The sequence below is a fragment of the Lacerta agilis genome, chromosome 3 (genome assembly GCF_009819535.1).
Source record: "Lacerta agilis isolate rLacAgi1 chromosome 3, rLacAgi1.pri, whole genome shotgun sequence".
NCBI classification, from domain to species: Eukaryota; Metazoa; Chordata; class Lepidosauria; order Squamata; family Lacertidae; genus Lacerta; species Lacerta agilis.
Genome location: NC_046314.1, coordinates 99,447,843 through 99,470,969, shown reverse-complemented (window position 1 = coordinate 99,470,969; position 23,127 = coordinate 99,447,843). Strand labels below are relative to the sequence as shown.

The following is a 23,127-nucleotide window of genomic DNA, read 5'->3' as shown; positions in this document are numbered from 1 at the left end:
GGGGGCAAAAATACCAGATAGAAGAAGGTTTAAGTGCTCCTTCTACTGCTGCGTTCAGCGCTGCCTTCTTAAAAAGAAAACTGGCATTTTTGCTTTAAATTGTGTTGTGAATTTAATCCCAAAGCTGGGCTGCTGACTCTATCACCCTGCTTCCTGCAGGGGCAGGAACCTTGGGGGGCTCCATGTGTTGTTGGACTTCAACTCCTATCAGCCCCAGCCAGCCTGGGCAATGGTCAGGCATGATGGGAGTTGTAGTCCAACAACACATAGAAGGCACCAGGCTCCCCGCCATTATAAAATTATGGCTCTCGGTCCTATTTATTTATTTACCACATAAATAAGGGTAGAGATGGACTACAAGCTTCATTGTTGACCATGCTGGCTGTGGTTGTCGAACTCCACTGGCATCTGGATGGCCACAGATTTATATAAAGCCACCCAATAATGTTGTTCTGTGCCTAGCTTGAGAACACAATACTACTACTACTACTAATAATTATTATTATTATTTTATTTATTTATACCCAACCCATCTGGCTTAGTTGCCCCAGCCACATAAAATGACAAAATGAAATTAAACGCACATTATCATTAAAAAAAAATTTTAAAAATCCAGCATACAGAAGAATAAAAGTAGATTAAAATGTGATTGTGACCAATAAGCACAAGGCTTTTTATTTTTTTAAAAAAGGCCTTGGAGGAGGAGAATGTCATCTCACCCGGTGTCAAAATGACAGGTAAGCATTCCCGAGTTGGAGGGGGAGGGAAAGGAAACTGTTGATTTGCAGCCCATTTTAGCTTGCGTGCATTCACTCACGACCCCATTTTGTTTCCACATAACTCCCTGGTTTTTATTTTAAAATCTTCTAAAGCCACGTTTCAAAGGCATATTTTGATATAGTTAATATTGCCAAGAACTGTGTTGCAATGCTCCAAGAAGGGCCAAAAAAAAAAAAAAAAAAGCAAGCCAGGAAATGGAGAGGTATGGATCAGGTCACTTAGCACACCAGGATTAACAGAGTTCAGATTCCTGGTTCTGACTGACATCCTGACAGAATGGAGGAGCATCAAACCACTTCGACCTGGAAAAAAACACAGCTTGCCTCAGTCTGTTCTTGCTTCAGTCAAGATGGCTACCCTGGCGCAGAGCAAGAGAAAGTGCACCACCGTTGATAACCTAGGGTTGCCATATTTTTAAAAAATGAAAATCCGAACACAAAAGTTGAGCTTTTGTTGTTGTTGTTGTTGTTGTTGAGCTATTTTTAAGGAAACGCACCAAAATCTACATTTCCGACACAGGCTGCCATACATCCGGACATTTCAGCAGTTTGCACCCTGGATAACCGCAACCTGCATCCCCCAAAGGTTCTTCCTTCACATCCTCCGCAACAACCTTCATCTTTTTGAATATGCTAATACGGAAAGGGAAGGAACAGAGTTCGGTTTGGACCAGGGTTGGGGGGCATCCTCAGTTGGGAAAAGACAAGAGCTGCAATATCCCGCTTCAGATACAACACCAAATCAAGGAGAGCGCTGCCATATTCGCACTGAGGTAAAGTGCCAAGTTAGGGCCAATCTCTGTTCACCCGGTAACGCCACACAGTCACATCCGTGAAGCCACAGACACCTGCACCGCAGTGATTAAGCAATACTTTCATTTATCACGAAACATATCAGGCAGTGGAAAACGGGGCAGTTTGAAAGGAGAGCATCTCGCCGACACGTCTTTGGAGCTGGCAAGACTGTGGCATGGAAGAAATGGAAGGGGTGTGTGTGTGTGCAATCACGTGAAAAGTCAAACAAATCCTTGCTAATTTCCCCACCGCCACCCCCCAATCACACACACAAACCAAAAAGGGGGGGGGGAATATATGAGTTTGGAAGGCCCCTTGTTTAGACAGAGGTTCTTAAATTCAGGCCAGCATATAAAGCTTAAGTGCAGCTTTATTCACAGAAACCCGAGGAATGTGCGACTAAAACCTGCAATATCTCACTTTAATTCAAGCAATGTGATCGTTTGCAATGGAAGAGCTGCCACCTCCTCCTCCCCTATAAGGAAGACAGAGGGCAGCCATTTTTCGGCGACTGCTTGGAAACAAGCTGCGGCAGGGCTGAGGTGGGCACTTGACAAGGCCTGTGCCACCGATTGGCGGGAGGGTGGCATACGTTGCCAATCTCCGGAGCTCCCCCCCCCCCGCCAGTGCTGTTAAAGTAGTCAGATGTAAGAAAACAAAAGGGACAGCTGTGGGTGAACCCACCCCCCTTTTCCACACAACCTGAGGCGCAGGCGGCCTCGGTGGCTAGACGTACCTATGGCGTAGCATGCTAGGACTAGGGCCTGGGGTCAAGGGTTCAAATCCCCACTCGGCCATGAAGATCACTGGGTGACCTTGGGCCAGTCACTTTCTCTCTCTCAACCTAACCTGCCTCACAGGGTTGTTGGGGAGGATAAAAATGGGAATGAGATGAACTATGCCTGCCCCCTTGAGCCCCTTAGAGGAAAGGTGGGGCACAACTGCAATAAATAAACAAATGCAGTAAATAAATAAAGCAAGCAAGCCAAAGGAGGGGGCTACTCCTCTGCTAGTCACTCGTTGAGCTTCCTAGCTGAGCGGGGATTTGAACCTTGATCTTCCAGGTCCTAGTCTGACACACTAACTTGGCCCTGAATGGCTGTGGTGAGGAACCTGGCCTGCCCTGTAGAAAACCCTCACTTTTCTGTACCCCCTGTTCAGGAGGAAAAAAAACCCCCACAAACCACAACACAAGGACTAAATAATCTAGGTAATGAAGCAATCTGGATAATGCATGTTCGGATGATGATGATGATGATGATAATGTAGATTGCGGGAGGCGTTAATGCTCAAAAGAACTCAGAGATGTTATTGCAGTGATCCTTCACAACCGACGTTTTTAGAGACTCAGGATCAAGCCCTCTCTTTCCTGTTGACCCGCTGTGAGTGCCTCATTAGCATAACCAAAGGGACACCATTCACACACTCAAGGTAAAGGGTGAGCTACCAAAAATTTGGAAGGTAGACACTTGAAGAATCGATTAGAGGGAGAGATGGTAGACAAGAATGAAATAAGAATAAGAATAAAGAGAAATGGAATCTTCTCACTGAATTCATGAAGTGTGCTATAAATGTGAGTGGCTGGGGTATAAATAATAAATTATTATTAAATTATTATTGATGAATTAACAGTTTTTCTACATGGTAATATACACACACACACACACACAATGTATAATGTAAGTATTTATAATGTGTGTATGTATTAATATTTTACCACACAGAGAAACTGTCACATTCATCAACATTTATGTTATATTTATTCTTCAGTAAGAAGATTCCATTTATCTTTATTTTTTCCACTCTTACCACCTCTCCCTATGTAATGTGTTCATGGATGTGAGGTGTTTTTTTTTTAAAAAAAGATTCAATAAACTATATTTTTATTTAAAAAAACAGGAAAAATAGCAATAGCACAAAAAAGAGGGGTATGTCCTTGGGGGGGGGGGGGAATCCCAAGCTTTGCAGAAGTACAAAAAAGGTACAAACTCAAGGCAGGGGAGGGAAAACAACCCAATTTGAACTGTTTGGTGGCCATCTATCTGCCTAATACCAGGCAAGGATATTTCCTCAGCTAGAACAGAACTGTCTAATGTGAGTGACAGCAGCTCTCCAGGGTCCTGGAGGAGAGGGCTTTCCCACCACCTCCTGCCTGACCCTTTTCCATGCAGACCCCAGGGCTTCCTCTGTAGGTCCTTCTGCATGCATGGCATGTGCTCTTTTCCACTAAACTACAGTTTGGTTGGGAAGCGTAATGCTGGTGGTCAACAAAAGAGGTTTAAAGACTGTGTCAAGGCAAATCTTTAAAAATGTAGTATAAACACTAACAATTGGGAAACACTTGCCTGTGAGCGCTCCAACTAGAGAACAGCCTTTACCAAAGGTGTCATGGGCTTTGAAGACACTCGAACTCAGGACGCAAGGGAGAAACATGCTAAGAGGAAGGCATGCCTGGCAAATCTACACCGTGATCAACTCCAGCCCAGAAACCAATGTCCCCACTGCGGAAGCACGCGTGGATCCAGAATTGGCCCCCACAGTCACTTACGGACTCATTGTTAAAACCGTGTTTATGGAAGACAATCTTACTCGGCTACGAGTGATCGCCAAAGAGAGGAGAGAAAGAGATCGGGAAGAACCTGATGGCGTTACCTACACTAGTCACCAACCTTCTGGGGGGTCCAAAACTAAAACAGAGTTTGGCAGAGGCACTTCCCACTCCATCCCCAACCTAGACATGGAGGAAATGGACGCCGTTTTAGAAATTCAAGACATACAAGCTAGGCGCCTTAAACCTAGGTTGCATTCACCACCAAGGAATGTCTATTCCCTAGGGGGTTGGAACAGATAGCCCCCAGGGTCCCTTCCGACACTACAAATCTATACTTCTATGACTCTATGATCTCAACCAAACGGCTTGACTGCAGCTTGCTCTCTGCATTCAGCCCTGCACTTACTTTCCTCAATGTGATGATGGAGGACTAAGATGCCTTGTGATTCACGCAGCAAAACAGAAGGGCAAGATGTGCATCTTTCGCTCCACATGAGTTAGCTCGCTCAATGGAGATGTCCATCGCCAACCTGGCACCCAGAAATCTCCACGTTGTCGCAATTGGACCCTCGCTGGTAGCAAAATGTGCCTCACGCCCGGGGAGATTTCAAATGCTGGAAGTGGCCCATGGTGACTTAGGTGTGAAGGAAACAAACTCTACGCATGCTCAGAGATTCTTTATATTACTGTATATTATTCTATATATAAAGATATTATATTTTTACTTTACGTATGCCAAGCCTAACACTTAGCTTTCAAAGCATGTTCCCGGGGTGAATTTTTGGCTTCAATAAACTCCTGTGTTGAATTTAACCCACTGCCCTGGCCTGGGAGTTTCTGAGCCTGTAGTGTTGCTGAAGTGAGGCAGGCATAAACCTGATCAAACCCCTGATTGGGAGGCTGGCAGGAACCTCTTGTAAGAGCAGGACAGAAGAACTATCTGCATTTTAAAAATGCTTCCTGTTTTCAAAAGACAAGATTAACAATTAATCCTATGCATACTTTCTGAAAAAATCAAATCCTCACAACAGTGTTATGGTTATTATTGCTTGAGGCAGAAAGACAGCATTTAAACACACACACACATCCCATAATAATATTCCCTTTTTACAGATGTGGAACAAAGGAAAGAGGAAAATCAGTGGGGCATAAGGTCATAAGACGAACCCTGCTAGATCAGATCAAGGCCTTTCTAGGCTAGGATCCTGTTTCCTACAATGGCCAACTATGGGAAGCCAACTGTTCTTGCCTAATGTTGTTCCCCCGGAAATTGTTCTTCAGCGCCTCTGATTCTGGAGGTACTCACAATGGCTAGTAGCCTTTCACAGCCTTATTAAAAGCACATGTGATTGCAGCCAGGTAGCTTACAGACATATGAACCTAGAGTCCTCATTTCCAGGCCCGATATGTTCTCCTCCCTATTACACAGACTCACTTCAAAGCAAAATTATCAAGAGCATCAATTGTACACTCCCAGTCTACACCCAGCCTCCTAATTGTGACAAAACAGGCTGCATGTTAGCTTTGAGCCTGATGTACTAAGGTCAGAAGCTTGGATTTATTATTTATGTAGAACCATCAATTCAACAAGGTGCTTTGTAGGGGGGGGTGTAGAATACAACAAAAAGGGGAAGAGCCTTCAACAACGCACTGATATTATGAAAAAGAGGACTGGGACATTGAACTAAAAGGATGAATTTGAATTTTGCCAGAAGCGGCTTAGTCATGCTGGCCACATGACCCGGAAGCTGTAGGCCGACTCCCTCGGCCAATAAAGCGAGATGAGCGCCACAACCCCAGAGTCATCCGCGACTGGACCTAATGGTCAGGGGTCCCTTTACCTTTATAACAGAACTGGGAGGTAACAGCAGAAAGGTGCTCTGACAGAGAATTCTAAGCATAAAGGTTGACCAGTGCCGATCAAAGCCCTTCCTTCAAAGCACACATTTGTCACTGTCATGCTATAGCTCTTCCTCCAAGCTGGCCTATTAGTAATGCCGTTCATTTTTCTTCACTATGGCTGCAACGGTTGATCTTCTCGGAGAATGCTCTTAAGAAGTCAGTGGTATTTGAGATGCATAGCCGCACATGCGCACTGGGTCACAGCCTTTTGGGCTGTATCCAACATTCGCCCTATTCAAAGTAAACCCGTTGAAATTAATGGACGTGACAAATGTAGGTCCATGGATTTCAGTGGATCTACTCTGAGTATAACTTGGCTGCCTATATAGCTCTGCAGTCGGTTTCTCCAATGTTTGACAGGCAGTTGTTAGAACTTGAAGCCTGCAAGCAGCATCAAGCAATCTTTGCCCTATTCTAGGCATAAGCTTTTCCATTCCGTAGTCCATGATGTTCCCTGCGCATCGAACCTTTAAAAGCCAGCGTTCAACACTCTAGAAAAAATCATACCAGTCTCAAAACCTGTTGCCAAAGATGCACCATTGCCGCAAATAGCCGTATTTCTAATTGCTGTTTTCAAAAATGGCCATTGCTGTAAGTATGCAGCTCCCCCCCCTACTCGCCCACACTAAAGCATTCCTTGACCTCATCCCACCATTAAACCATCTGATACATGGCAGCAATTGTACAAAATAAGGTATCCTATTGACCATCTCCTGAGATTCAGATGTGGCCCATGTAGTCAATAAAGGATTGGACTGTTTGGAGAATTGCCGAATATTCCACAATCTAAATGGAAAACTGCTTTGTGCATGCATGCCATGTTAGCACAACAGTTGCTATCGTGATTTTTTAGCACTCTACTTGTGTATCGCTGCTCTGTAACCATGGAATCAGTCTACATCACAGTCATAACAGAGAGAGAGAGAGAAATATCTAGCATCTTCCTGCAGAAGAACAAAACACTCCAATCTCTTAAAAACCATCCGTCTTCAATGGGTGGGACATGACCCGCCTTCAAGTCATCCCAGTGGCACTGCTACCTCCCTCTTAGTAATGTTTGTGTTGACTTAGAAGAAAGTAAAAACGTGCAAAGAGAGGAGACATAAATGTACGATAAAAACAAATTAACATTGGGGTCAAGCGTTGCATCTTGGGATGAGAGGGACCTGGAGTCTCAAAAATTGACAGTTTCAATCTCAAACAGCACGTTGAAATATGTGTAATGAACTACGACAACCAAGGCAAGGGAAATGACTAACTCCAAAGGGGTTGTGTCTCCCCATCAAAAACAAGAGAGCGCTCTTTTTTAATGTGCAGAATTGGCTCCGGTGCCATCTCTACATATGGATTCCCGAACTATTGTTCTAGAATTCTGGAACACTCCTTCGTGCCGACATTCCCAGATAAAGAACGACATTTGCTTGCAACCGCACCACTGATAATTATCTTTAAGTTTTTTATTGAGGAATGTAATCAAGCTGTTAATATGCTGATAGGACATGTTATCAGCACACTTGGATTTTGGCAACTCTTAACCTAATAACAAAATGCAGCTCTGGAAGCAGTGCACCAGAGCATTATGCTAGATGCTAACAGAACAGCAGCTGTAAAACATCAGAGATTTAACATGTCAGATCTCAATGTTCCCTTAATACAGGAGTGGTGGGTGAACCTGCGGCCCACCAAATGTTCCCAGTCCACCAGCCCCAGCCAACATGACTAATGGTCATGTTGGGTTGATGAGAGCTGTAGTCCAACCCCATCTGGAGGGCTGCATGTTCCCCATTCTTGCCCTAATACCTGCCGTTGGGGGACTGGAAAAAGATGGTGTTTGCCCAAATTGTGAGTAGGAACATGGAGAGTTTGACCACTGGTCCATTAAGCTAAGTATTTTCCATGTAGTCCAACCACCTGCAATGCAGGAACCTTTTGCCCAACGTGAGGCTTGAACCCACGACCTTGAGATTAAGAGTCTCGTGCTCTACTGACTGAGCCGAGTCCTACCTGGACGTCTTTCCCTAAAAATAGCATTGCAAGGAAAAACAAAATGAAACACTAACAATAAAGTAGGGGCAAAACAGAATGCAATTAAAGGAAATCTAATACTTAAAACTGTTATTTGGAACAAGGCTGTCCTCACTGTCGGAGACTGTATGCAAGGAATTACAAGTGAGAAAGGTGCTTTGGGGGGCTCCCCATCAGCTTCTGGCTGGCCACTATGAGAGCAGAATGTTGGACTACGTGGGACTTTGATCTGATCCAGAAAGGCTTTCCTCAAGTTATGAATCATTCTTTTGCTCGTAATAATTTTATAAAAGCAGATACCGGTACAAGGAATCCAAGTACATGTTACATAAATGTTCAATTAATGTACATATAACCTTTATGTATGCATAGGCTTTTTTAGACCACCTCAGACTATTTAACTGTACAGCTATTTAAATGCATGTTACTAGGGGCCGGTTTATGCCTTACGGATGTGCTTGACCACTTTGCAGCCTGGGATGAAAACTGCAGTGTTTGAAAGAAAGAGGGGGGTACATGTGTGTGTGTGAGAGAGAGAGAGACAGGGGAGGCATAGGGGAAGTGGTCCATCAGGGTAAATGAATTGCTGCCCCCCACATCAGCGCACCCTCAGTTAGCCCCCACCTGCCAGCCTCCTTACTGAAGACCAATCAGGAAGTGGCTCCGCCTGTCACTGCCTCTGGCTCCACCTCTGGCTGCCTTCGCTCCTACCAGTTCCAATGAGAACCAGCCACCAATGTGGGCAGGCAGAGGGCAGGTGTATTTAATGTTAAAAGGCATGTGATAATCACCCAGCAAGATCATATGCCAAGGAAAGCACCGATGGGACATTAGAGATATGGAACCAGTGAAACAGTAAGGGCCAAGTGGAGGCACAGAGGTGTTCTATTTTTATCTTGTTAACTGCCCTGATGGGCAGTACAGAAATTTAATAAATGAGGATGGTGTAACACAGGGGTAGGCAACCCAGCACCATCCAGACTACAACTCCCATCATCCTTGACCTTTGGTCATGGTGACTGAGATTGATGGGAGATGGAGTCCAACAGCCGCTGCCTAGAAATAGCTTTCCCACCCCTGTTTAAAACAACAAGTTGGTTATTGATGCAGCAAATGGGATTTACTGAACGATCATCCTGCAACTACTAGTATTTAATAAAATAAAATAAAATATTACCTCTCCTATTGATTTTACGGCATTTTATCTGACTCTGAACTCACTGGTGGCAAATGTTTATTTTTATCTTAATTTAAATCATGAATTCAGGAAGCCACTTTCAGGAAGAAAATAAAAAATAAAAAACCTATTTCAATTATAGATCTGTTTCTTTTTCAAGACAGCCCTAAGGATCCCAGCAGGTGACGCTATTTAAAATTGTACGCTTTCCCCTTCCCCAGCGTCCCCATTTAAGAAACAATGGTGATTTACGCCAATGTAAGGATCCCTCCTTTTAAATTACCAACACAAATCTATATTGCTTTCTGCTTCTTTATACCTGTGCCAATGGATATTTGCTTAAGGCCACTTCGCGTATTACATTTTAAAGTGTACGCTTAAAAAGAAATGTTTCAGAGTACTCTTAGAAATGCCGGTATAACAAACACACAAGGCAGTGTACGTGGGCTATCAACACAGTCTTCCATCGAGGAAGAAACCATGCAAGATGTGCCTTCAGATTATGGCTCTGTGACATCTGAATACCAAGATGGCGCAACTTTGGCCTTCCAGATGTTAATAGGCTGCAGTTCCCTCCAGCCCCAGTCAGCATCTGGAGTTGTAGCCCAACAACATTTGTAAGGGAACAAGTTCCCCACATTCCTGTTAATGGGACCCTGTTTGTTCCAAAAGTAAAGCTCCCTATTTTCTCCAGCATTACTTTTCCTAGAGTTTCCAAAATTAATATCCTTTCAGCTAGAACACTAACGACGTTGCAAATTGGGACACATATCTTGCGGCTGTAGCAAGACATCTTACCAAAAACAAAAACAAAACAAAAAACCCACATCTACACCTAAATGCTGACAGCATCAATTTCTAAATGCTTCCTGTGAGATGACGATGCCATCGCAGATATACCTGCACCAGTCAATTTTGTTCCTGATTTATTCCTTTTATACCATATCAGAAAAGACAGTGCAAATATTTCTTAAGTCTGATGTATCATCACCAAACAATGCTGTTCAGAATTCATGACTCTTTACTGTTTGAGGAGGTGAGCTGCTCGGCACAGCTGAGTATTTGCTTCTTCCAGTGGTTTTTCCCCCCTCTTTTATTTGCAAGGGAAAGATTATAAACACCTTGGCTGCTAGCTACCTGTGCAAGAAGGGAGGTGAATTCAGCATCCTTGCAAACCTAGAGCAGTCCTCCTTGCGTTGCGATCAGAACCTCCCAACTTCAACCAAACCCCCCCCCCCGATATATCCAGTTTTAAAAAAAATAGTTCTCTGAAAATATAACCAAGAAAAGCCTCCGGCTGAAAACTTGCAAAAGCTGCTGTCAGTCAAAGTACACAGCACCGCACTGAGCGGTATCCTGCAAGAGAGAAGTCGGTGGATGTGGTCGAACACACACTCGCAGTGTTTCCAGGTATTTGCTTACAGGACAGAACATATGTGCTCAGACCACGTCCACCACAGAATGCCTGTCTGCCTTCACCAGCTTCCTATGCTCATTGCCAATTCTGCTCGAGATCACAGAGACAGGATCAACAACACCCTCTTGGGTGGGGTTGAGTTCCTGCACACTGCAAGACCCAAAGTCTTTTCACCTGCATCTGAAAAGCTAATGCGGCCCAGCGAGACGGCAGATCCCAGGCAGGCAAGCTCAGTCAATCGCTGCCAAGACATGTGGAAAGTCAGTCTCTCTTGGTCTCCCCATCTGTGAAATGGGAATTAGCAATCACGCAAGATTGTTCTGAACCTAAAGGCTGCAAGCGACTTTGTTCGAGTGGATGTGCCATATAAATAATCGTAACAACAAGCGCTTCTCCAAAAGGCTGCCAAAATATGTCTACAGGCCCAGATAATATCGCAGGTTATAATAGTGCAAGTTTAGCATTACTTCCAATGTCTTAAGCCAAATACTGTACTAAAGATGAGGAAAATCTGCAAGCAAAAAAAAAATTGCGGTTATTTCCAGCTTTTAACTTTCTCTTGCTCCCATCTTCACCACCCAAAACTGTAACCTTCATATCGTATCTTTCGGAGCAAACCCAGGGAATTGCCGGAAATAATTCCAAGAGAAAGGATTGGGTTCAAAGCTTACATATACCATTATTCAGTTCATGTACCACAGTACTCATCTCTGGGGTTTAGATTCTGATCAGACATACATTTTTTTTCTACTTGCCACAGATAACTAGTTTAAACAGTGCGCGGAGGAATGCAACGTGTGAAATTGAAACAGAGATGCACCCCAGACCTTGTCTACTTCCTAGCCAATTCACAAAGCAGGCTGGAGTATCTCAAATGTATATTTATAAATACCATAATGTCAGTGCGGGAAAATGTTCTTCATGGTTATGCACTTCATACCCTCAGTTAAATCATGGTAAGATGCCTCAAAATCAAACAAGAATCTTAGTCCGTATTGATAAGCCAACTCTCCCCCCCCCCCAGACACACAACCACTACATACAACTGACAATTGCTCAGGTGTTTATATGGCCACGCAACACAGCTGTTCTCTGAAAGTCCAGTTACATTCCACTTTCACAGTCCTGCCTGTAAGCCTTGCCCCATCAACCCTACGGAGGTGTGCATTTTAAGGCCTACTAAACTGTTACTTCATCCCCAGGAGTCTGGGGTGAAGCTATTACATCCACAGACCCCACACTTGCGGACTAGGAGATTTCATGGTCAAATATACACTGGGTTCCCCAGTTCATTCATTTATTGCTCACAAGCTCGAAACCCATTCTTGGTATTACCCCAAGCAGAATCCAATGGGGCTGGGCAACACCTGAGCCAATTTGATACCACCTCTGGCAGATGCATCTCCCACACTCAAATGAGACTGCTATATTATTCAACATTATTTTTAAAGCTAGCTTTCATGCTGGCTGGGTTCTGGATGGTCTCAGGCTCTAGACAACTGTTTCCCACCACCTCCTAACCCTCTTAAGATTGTGACATGCAAGTTACGCCCTTTTCGTGAGGGGAAGACAAGGAATCATTAAGCACCAGGATGCTTTTAAAAAGTAAATACGGACAACTTTGTCGATCGTGCAGGCCGTAGAAAGCAGCAGTGATCCAGGAAGTCTCAGAGCCAGTTTGGTGTAGTGGTTAAGAGCGGCAGACTTGTAATCTGGTGAACCGGGTTCGTGTCTCCGCTCCTCCACATGCAGCTGCTGGGTGACCTTGGGCTAGTCACACTTCTCTGAAGTCTCTCAGCCCCACTCACCTCACAGAGTGTTTGTTGTGGGGGAGGAAGGGAAAGGAGAATGTTAGCCGCTTTGAGACTCCTTCGGGTAGTGATAAAGTGGGGATATCAAATCCAAACTCTTCTTCTTCTTCTTCTTCAGAGTCTGGGTACCGTATCTAAGAACCTGATGCTGTTCTTTCATTGATACAATGTCCGGCCTTTTGGGATTTTGTGTGGTGCATTGCATGCGAGGGAAGACATGGAAAAGTAGCTCATCATTTGTTTTTGCCATCAAGGAGCCGGGCAATTGTGGCAAAAGATTGTGGAGATTCAAGAGCTGGACAAGTGTAGCATTATTATAACCCAAAGGCAACATGAGCCCAATTCTCCTGAGGCTGCAGAGGTGGCAAGACATATTTTCTTAAGCACGGGAAATGAGAAGAAAATATACATTATAGGGTTAGCCTTATTGAGTATGTAAGGCAATGGTGCTACCTGGGGCTCTTGTGTCTCCAGAATGAGCAACACGTGAAAACAAAACTAATGGGATTCAGACCATATCGTGGTGGATTTTCTTTTGAGGAGAAATCGTGCCTTCATTCTCACAAAGCAGGCAAGACAGCCACAACATCTACATGAACAGCTGAGCCACCTGCCTCAGCATGGACAAAGCCCTCCATCCAAGGGCCATGTCATGCCTTCCAAGACATCTGTCAAACGGAGGGGGGGCGCATTTCCATCCAGCTAAAAGCCCAACCTGCCACAGACACCTGCACCAGCCTGGAACCTCTCAGTGCCGCGGACGTGTGTGTATGTACAATGCGAACACTCACCCAGTCCTCGAAGTGGCGGCTCCCGTTCTGCAGCAAGTCCTCAAACTGGATGGTGCAGTTGGCCACGAAATCGTCGTACCCAATGGGGGCATCGTGGAAAACGGCCATCTCGATCTTCCGGCCGTTGCAAACGTCCGTGACAAACTCATCGTTCCAGGCAGGGCTGTTGGTCTTCTGCTTGGTGGAGGTCTGGCCGATCCGGGAGTCGTCCACATTGAGGGCAATGTAAGGGTCCAGCAGGAAGGTCTGTGGTTTGGGACCCACCGCATGCCGCAGGGACCAAGCTGTGGGCTTGAGATTCACCGCTTCGCAGATTTTTATTTTCAGCATCCCATTGAAAACCACCATGGTTAGATGGCTTCACTAGTTGTTGTTTGTTTGTTTGTTTTTTTAATTTTCCCTGGGATTAAAGCACACACTCTGGAGTGCGGAGGGATCCGAGGAGATTTCTCCAATAAATAAGAAGGCAGGTTGGAGTGGAAGGAGGTGCAGGCTTCAGAACAGCAGGGCGGCGGGAAGGGGGGGGCGCTCTCCTTTTGTTGCTACCTGTGATTATTTATCCCTTCCTCTCGCGACGCCCGGGGAATACACACACGCCTGCATGCAGACATGCACCGAGGTCTCGTCCTTTCCGTGCTTGTGTGTGTTTCCTAACGGAAAAACAAGGAAGGGACGGGAGGGGAGGGGAGGGGGGAGACGTCCCTGCTTGCAGGAATCCAAATGCAATCGGAGCAAATCAGAGGAGCCTCTGGATAGAGAGAAACAGACTTTCTTTCCCCCTCCTCCTCCGCACCCCCCCTTTTAGATCATAATCCGGATCAGTCTTCTGCACACACACACACAGAGAGAAAAACAATCCGAAGCTCTTGCACACGCTAGTGCTGTCTTGTCTGTGTGCGGCGGCGGCGGCGGCAGCGGCAGCAGCAGCCCGGGAGGAGGGAGGAAGAAGGGGGAGTTGAAAAATAATACAAAACCCCCCAGAAGCGGGCAAAGCGAGCGAGCCGCCCTGCCTGCTCCACGCCTCCCCGGCTGGGAGACGAAGCAGCAGAAACATCACACAGTCCAGCCCAGCCAGGAACCTTACATCCGCCTCGGCTGCAGGAGCCTCCTCGCCTTCTCCTCCTCCGCCTCCTCCTCTTCCAAGGCCAAGGATCCAGTGGATCGAATCCAAGGCATGGGGAGAAGCGGCTCCGGATCGGACTGCTCAGCGCGGGAGTTCAACTTATGGAGCTTATTTTTAAAATAATAATAATAATAGATATATAATAATAAAATAATAATAATAATATATTTCGCCCACGACCCAAACCAGCACGGCGATCGGTTGCTCTCTCCGTCTCCGGCTCGCTCCCTTGGCACTCGCTCTCCCCGCGCTCTCTCTCTCTTGGACGCTGGCTGTTTGCGCCGCTCGCCCGCCTGGTGTGTCTGGCGCTGGGCTGGAGGAGCCCTACCCCACCTCTCGCTCTCTCGCTCGCTCGCTCGCTCTCTGGGTCTGTCTCCCTAATGCAGGAAATGCGCAAAAGACGTCAGTGTGTGTGCCTGCGAGCGAGGCAGCGCGAGTGCGCGAAGAGAAAGTTTTTGCCTGTTGGGGGAGCACTTTGAGCGATCGCCGGCGAGCAACAGCTCCGAGCGGGGAAGGCAAGGAGAGCAGCCGCAGCCGCCGCCGCTGCAGCTGCTTCTCCTCCCGGGGTCGTGACTTTCAGCCGATCCCCGGGCGCAAGAGGGCTCGGCGCGCCCCGCTTTACGCGCGCCTCGCCGCTGCGTCTCCGAGTGCCGCTTCTTTTCAAACCGGGCCGCTGTCGCCTTGCCTCTTGCTCGTTGTTTTTCTTTTAAATACGTCTCTCTCTCTCTCTCTGGTTCGCCTTTCCTTACCACCGGCCGGGGAGCCTAAGGGGGCTCCCTCTCGGGAGACTCCTCTTGGAAATGCAATCAAAGGCGATAAAAGAGAGTAGCCACGACAATGATGTCTCCGTTAAAATCGCAAGCAGGGCAAAGGGAACCATCGACGCCCAGCCCATCAAATCCCGCTCAAGGCGAAGGCTGCCAGGCTTCTTGTCAAGCACATAGCCTTTTCCACAGCGCGTAAAAGTCAAGGAGCAGGCCTCTTCACATCTGAATTTGGCACACAAATGGGCCAGAGAGATGTTCTCCCATGCCATAGTTTAAAGACTATGGGACTCACTGCCACAAGAGGCCACAGTGGCCATCAGCTTGGATTGCTTTAAAAGACCATTAGATGAATTCATGGAGGAGGGCTACTAGCCCTGATGGCTATCCTCTGTCGCCACTTGAATACTTCTGGAATAAACGGAGGTTGGAGGGTCATCTGTCATGGATGAGATTCTTACATTAAAGGGGTTGGACTAGATGTCCCTTGGGGGTCCCTTTCCAGCTGGGCAATTCTATGATAACAGTGGATGGGAATCACAGATGGACAGAGCCGTGTTGCACTCGCATGCTTCCCAAATGATGCTGATGTTTTCAGTAATAAAACTGATTTTTATTATGCTTCTGAACCAATTTGTGGGCTAAAAGCAGCATAGCATATAGATACACATAAATAAATTTAAAAAGCTAGGAAATCTACGAGCAATTTCCAGCCTGGCAAGGTTTTAATTCTGTGAGGAGGAACAAGATTGTATGATTAGGAATTACCTACCGTAGCTCACCTTTGAAATGGCCCCGCTGACTGTGGCCCCCATGGGGGGGTTGTACAGAATTCAGCCTCACACGGACATCTCTGCACAGAACTAGGCCTCACACTCAGACATCCTGGCCCACAATTTTTTCTTTAATACTAGGACTAACACATAGGTCTAAACCACTGAGCCTAGGGCTTGCTGATCAGAAGGTTGGCGGTTCGAATCCCATGACGGGGTGAGCTCCCATTGCTCGGTCACAGCTCCTGGCCACCTAGCAGTTCGAAAGCACGTCAAAGTGCAAATAGATAAATAGGTACCGCTCCAGCAGGAAGGTAAACAGTGTTTCCGTGCACTGCTCTGGTTCACCAGAAACGGCTTAGTCATGCTGGCCACATGACCCGTACGCCAGCTCCCTTGGCCAGTAACGCAAGATGAGCGCCGCAACCCCAGAGTCAGACACGACTGGACCTAATGATCAGGGTTCCCTTTACCTTTACCTTTTAACACAGACATATATCCCTGTCAAGGCCGATTAAGAGCTTTAGAGGCCCTAAACACTTAAAACATTATGGTGTCCCCGCCATATGTAATTCGAAATCGAAACAGCACTAAACACATAACATGAAAGTTATTTTTCAAAATGGCACAAAGCTTACAAGGATGCTGAGATGCACATGCATTCAAGTTGCCAGCTTTGTTCTGGCAAAATGTGGGGCGGGGCGGTTGGGGGACAAATTTTTATGGTGCTGAAGTGACTTCAGAGCGATCCATTACAATCTATTGCAGCCTAACACACACACATCTACAATCTATTCCCCCACCCCACACACACATCTACACATGAATTTTTAAATCTGTCTCGTACTTGGCTATCCGGAGCTGAAATACCTGAACTTTCACAGGTATTTCCCTAAGCTTGGTCTTCCTAGTGGGTAATCCTGCACAGGTCCCTGTACAGAATTCAGCTTCACACTGTTGGTTAGAGTGTGGTGCTGATAACGCCAAGGTTTGCAGGTTCGATCCCTGAATGGGACATCTGCGTAGTCCTGCATCACAGGGGGTTGGACCAGATGATCTCAGGGTCCTTTGCAACTCCACAATTCTACAATCTATGATCCATGCACAGAGCTGCTGGACAAATAAATCCAGGCCTTCTTTGCAGAAGATTTTAGCCTTACTTGCTTACTTCCAGAGATTTGCATACACAAACACACAGTCAGTGGTTCTACAATAATATTGTCACCGGTGGATTGTGTGTGTGTGTGTGTTTGCTTTTGGAAGGGGATGGTTTGACGATGCAAACAGTATCTGCACACAAGCAGCACCTGGCTATGAGCCGAACAAGCAACCCTTCTGAGTGGCTCCCCTCTCCCAAGACATGAGGCCTGTTATAAATGTGAGCAAGTTTTAAGCTGCCCTGTTTTTTTCCCGACTGGATTTTAACCCAAAGTACTAGCTGCCATCAAATTCTGCCGTGTATTTATTTATATCCAGATACATAGAGATAACTGGTTAGCAAAACACACTGTTATGGAGGCTATGCACCCAACCACCCTTTGAAGAAGAGAAGAAGAAGAAGAAGAGAAGAAGAAGAAGAAGAAGAAGAAGAAGAAGAAGAAACCCAACATAGGTTTTATAGCTTCTTTGAGAATATTATATCCAAGGAGCGTAATGCCAAGCTGAATAGCCAGATTTTTGGAATCTTCTAAGCCAAAAGTAGTACGTCCAAAGGAAGAAATTGATTATTTATTAAATTTGTATACAAAATGCATTTATTAGGGGAAAGTGTGCATAAATATGATCATAGTATTAGAAACAAGCATATATTGTTAATAATAATATTAGGATAAATCACTTGCAAACAATGTGTACTTTAGTTTAAAAATCCAGCAATGAGGGAATACAGAGAAGCTGACCAAACACAACTCTGTATATAATAAACATATAATGTACACTGAATGTCCCAATGCAATTCGTATTGTGGCTCAAAATAACATCAACACAAAGCATATATGTAGACTCACAAGGAACTTTAAATATATATATATAGAGAGAGAGAGTCTTGCAAATTGCTATTCAATATAACCGAGATTGAGAGTTCAATAGTTCAAATGTGTAGTTTAAAAGGCATAGGAAAACATGTTTATTGGGAGAAAATGCTGACGAATTTTCATGAATTACCAACAAAAAATGACGAGGATTTTTTTAAAAACACACACACATTGCAAATTTCTGCAGAATGTGGAGAGCTGCATTAAGATGGAAACATGAGAAACAGAGAATAAAACCCACCCCTTAGTCTTCAGAATGCCAAGGTCTGCAGAAGTGCACAAAGTTTTTAATGGGAAATAATCTGAAGAGGAACCGCAAACCCAGTCCAATGAAGTCTCAGAGGCCCAGACATGTTGCTTGCTTGCTTGCTGAGGCTGGGGGTAAGAAAAACACAGGGAGGAATGGAAAAAAGGAATGGGTGAAATCCTGAACAAAGAGCAACTACACATTACCGCATATTGCTGTGGGTCCCACTTGCCGCTTATGAATGAATAGCCCTTGCACTGTTTATGTGGATAAAGAACAAGCTTATACACAGCCACCAGTGCAATACACAATGTTAGCACACCAATAGATGCAAAAGCCTGGTGTGAATATACGCTTGCTTGGGAATTTCCATCCAGCTGTTCAGTTATTCCCTCGCCTCTTTTCATTTATCTTAAAATCAGGATCTCACTGGAATCTCTTCGCACGGTCCAAACTGTGAGAAATTGCTGACAAACGTTAAGTTTGGAAGAAGGCAGAGTTAGATTCCTCCTGGCTCCCAATAATTGCTTTGATGATCTGTGGTTGGATTCAGTTAACCCCTGCCTTCACCACCACCACGCCGCCACGGACAATGAAGTAATGTCTTGGGATTTCAGCATGTGCTCCATTTGGCCTGGATCAGCTGCACAGGCACAACTTCCTACACCATCAGAAGGTGCAGAACTTTGGCTTCCATAGAAATAACATCCTTGCCCCCACTTGGCACCCCCCTCAAGGGTCTGGGAAATGAAGGGAATGCCAAAGGGAAACGGCCGTCCCAGCTGGATCCAAGGGGAAGAGGGGACAATGTAGATCAACAATACAACAGAACAGGATGGAAGTTGCATGATTCTTCCACCAATGAGTTCCTTTGGCCTCCCGAGCACCATATTTGACCAGGGATCCAATACTGATGAGATGCAGCCAATTCTGTCAACTTGCAGCATTATAATTAATGTTTATTTATTCAATTTATATACTGCCTGTATCAAAAGATCTCAGGGCGATTTACAACATTAAGAACAGAATTTATCCAGCATAATAATATAATAATTTATGACAACATGCTCAGTGGTCACAACATGTTTGGTTGAGGGGGTGGTCAAATAGGAAAAAAACAGGGAGGTAAAATGGAATGGAATATCCTGAAACAAAGTACGGTTGGTTGGTTGGTTGGTAGGAACACTGAGCAGTTGCATTCAACCACCTTTTTAAATTTATTTAATTGATTTAAAAGCTCATATGATTAATTGATTTGGATTAGTTGTCGGCAGTTGAGAGAGCTTTATGTCACCCGTGGCAACAGAGTCATTCTCAGTTGTTTGCTCATGCAATGGCAAATCAGCGCTTCTGATTATCACCAGTTGTATATTGTTGATAACCTTACAAATGCAGAGCATGCATGGATGAGACTGTAATAATTCACTTTGCTGGGCAGACTCCACATCTGTCTAGTTCAGCGCTGTACTCCAAGAGCAGTCAGCCAGATCATCTTAACGTAATGGAGATCGCCTTCCTCTGTGTTACACCCCCGGCATCTGATCAAAGGGAGTCTTTGCTTTGGAAGACCCATTTCAGCTGGCGTTGGCCAATAGCTGCTGAGATCATGGATGGATGTGAGACCAAACTGTTGCTTCAAGCTCTTTTAGCACATGCAGCTACATTCGCACAGTGTTATCTACGTTGACTGGCAGTGATTCTAGGGTCTCTAGTTTTTTTCTAGCTCCTTTCTAACTAGAGATACTGAGAGTTTAACCTGGGAGATTCTACATCAGGCGTAACTTTTGCTGAACTAAAATGGTCAAGGATAATTTCCCCTGGATCCCCAAAAGAGCATCGTTTTTGTCACCAAGGACTAGGATTATTAGTCCCAGAACACACCTGCTCACCTTTCATTATTATTGTAAGCTGCATGGGACGCGGGTGGCACTGTGGTCTAAACCACCAAGCCTCCTGGGCCTGCCGATCAGGAGGTCGGCAGTTCGAATCCCTGCGACGGAGTGAGCTCCCGTTGCTCTGTCCCAGCTCCTGCCAACCTAGCAGTTCAAAAGCACACCAATGCAAGTAGATAAATAGGTAAATAGGTACCACTGAGGCGGGAAGGTAAACAGTGTTTTCTTGCAACTCTGGCTTCCATCACGGTGGTCCCGTTGCGCCAGAAGCGGTATAGTCATGCTGGCCACAGACCCGGAAAGCCGTCTGTGGACAAACGCTGGCTCCCTCGGCCTGAAAGCGAGATGAGCGCCACAACCCCATAGTCGCCTTTGACTGGACTTAACCGTCCAGGGGTCCTTTACCTTTTTACCTTTATTCTTGTCAGCATCCGAGATGGGGTGCTCACTTTTGGAAGTGACCCCGGTGGAATGTTCATGACTGCAAAGGTGGAGGGAAGTTTGCTCACCTGTCGTTGCCACCCAATGGCTCATAACAATGGCTGGTGGAGTTCCACTTGGGGAGTCACAAATTAGGCAGGTCTGATCTACATGCCCATCCAATAGCACCAATAAAAATCAGGAGGGAGGGGGAGTCAGGCTGCTGCAGATTTTAGATAACCCCTGTCCCTATGCAGATATGAAATAGGCAAAGGTTTTTGGGGAAGGGAGTAGAGAAAGAGATGGTAAAAGCTTTACCTGGTTAACTTTTGCCTGTCAGCCAGTTCCTAATTCCTACATGAATTCCTGCATTGCAGGGGTTTTGACTAAAATCAGCCTTTCTCAACCTTGGGTCCCCAGATGTTTCTGGCCTACAACTCCTATCATCCCTGACCGCTGGTCCTGCTACCTAGGGATGATGGGAGTTGTAGGCCAAAAACATCTGGGGACCCAAGCTTGAGAAAGGCTGGACTAGATGACTCTTGGGAGTCCCTTTCAACTCTATGATTCTTTTATTCTAATGGCACTGGATCAAGACTATTAGAACTTTGATGTCAGTCCAAGGGCTGCAGCTCAGTGCTTGGCCTGCAGAAACTTCCACATCCAGTCTCTGGTTGAAAGCAACCCATGTAACAGGGCTGGAAAGATCTCTCTGTAGGAAACCCTTAAGAACTGCTGTCAGTCAAAGCAGACAGAAAATCTGGGGCCAGACGAAGGTCTGCCTCAGTGTGAGGTGGCCTCACATGTTCATTTACTACTGGGTTTGGGGGTGGGGAGGCAGAAATGACCCCAAATCACCTCTAACAATTTTGTGTGCTTGTTTCTTGCCTTAACACAGCGATTTGAAAATGTTATTTCATAGGTGCCGAAATCCCAATGGAGCAGGAAAGACTACCGGTATTTATGTATGTGACCGAAGCTGCTCGGATGTTAATGGCCCAGAGATGGAAAGAAGACAAAACTCCTACCAGAGAAGAATGGCAGATTAAGTTAATGGATTATGCCGAAATGGCAAAAACGACCGGAAGAATCAGAAATCAGGAAGACCAAAATTTTTAATAAGGAATGGGGAAAATTTATAATTTATATTAAAAACCATTGTAAACAGCCAAAGTCACTAGTAGGATTGGAATGACACTTGTAGTTTAATGTTGAATTTTGGATATAATGGGGATGTAAAATTTGGATTATTATCAAAGGTTCAGGAGGAAATGGTTAACACATAGGGATGTTCATGAGATTCTTTGGAATCTTGTTTTTATGTTGGCTGTTGATAGTTGACCGTAAATCTTTAAACTGAAAAACTAAATAAATTAAAATAAAAAATGTTATTTCAACCTGTGCCTCTCAGGAAGCTGTTGGACTCCAACTTCCATGAGCCCCAGCCAGCAGTGGGATGATTAAGGATTTTCCAGGATATTTTTTGCAATTTTACTCTGCTTCCAACTGCAGTATTCCGGCTATGTCTGGGAAATAATGGGTGTATGGCAACCCTAGATGGGAGTTGGAGTCCAACAACATATGAAGGTCCAAAATTGGGTCTGCAGCTGTTGTTGGACTACAGCTCCTATCATTCTTACCTAGCAGTCAGGGATGATGGGAACTGTAATCCAAAAACAGCTGGAGACCCAAGTTTGGAAAATCCCCAGTTAAACCATCACAATATAAAATTTGCAACAATGCACGTAGCAATAGGAAGTTATGGCTTCATTTTGTTTTGTGGACTGCTTGTAGACCTAGGGATTGGCTTTTCACGGGCTGCTGCTTTTCGCTCTTCTTTGCCTGTGAAACAGCAAAGAGAAATGAGAGAGGCTTGACAGCTGCAGGCTGTGTGTTACCTTGAGCCAGCCCCTGACCTTTGCATGGCCTGTGCATTCTAAGTGGGCTGTGCGGAGAAACAGCACTATCTGGTGGAAGGAGCATGCAAAAGTCCCGGCAAGGATTGAATGTACAAGAAGCACTCTCATTAATCACAATTACCATCACTGTTGCAGGGGAAGGCACCCCCCACCCCCCATTCCTGCACCACACCCCCATCCCCAGAGTTGCCCATGATGGGGCTGAATCAGGGATGGCACAGAATGTTTGCAAACACCCTAATTGTGGTCGCGGCAAAAGGTTCAGCCACAAAATGCTGGCAAAACAGAGCGGCTGCTATGAAAGAACGGGAAAGACAATTGAATTGTGGATAAACAAATGAGATATGGGTGAAGGTGGTTTCATATGCTGATTAGATATAGTTGGGTAAATTTCTAAGTGCAGATCTCCACTTACTTAGCCTATTATTATTATTATTATTAATCAAATAACATCCAGATCAATAATTCGGTTTCAGAATTATCGGTTTCAGAGTGATCAATTCTTCGGCGATCAGCCTTCTTTATGGTCCAGCTCTCACTTCCGTACATTACTACTGGGAAAACCATAGCTTTAACTATACGGACCTTTGTCGGCAAGGTGATGTCTTTGCTTTTTAAGATGCTGTCTAGGTTTGTCATTGCTTTTCTCCCAAGAAGCAGGCGTCTTCTAATTTCGTGACTGCTGTCACCATCTGCAGTGATCATGGA

The 23,127-nt window shown here is 45.3% G+C and overlaps 1 protein-coding gene across 1 annotated transcript in view; it reads right to left on the bottom strand.

Annotated features, from left to right (window-relative positions):
* Window positions 1-14,502, bottom strand: part of LOC117044657 (protein kinase C epsilon type-like) — a 136,247-nt gene extending 121,745 nt beyond the window's left edge. Inside the window, exon 1 of the mRNA XM_033145467.1 lies at window positions 13,249-14,502. Coding sequence (XP_033001358.1) covers window positions 13,249-13,596 — 348 coding nt within the window. The 5' untranslated portion in view covers window positions 13,597-14,502. The remainder of the gene's footprint in view (window positions 1-13,248) is intronic.
* Between the last annotated feature and the right edge of the window lie 8,625 nt (window positions 14,503-23,127).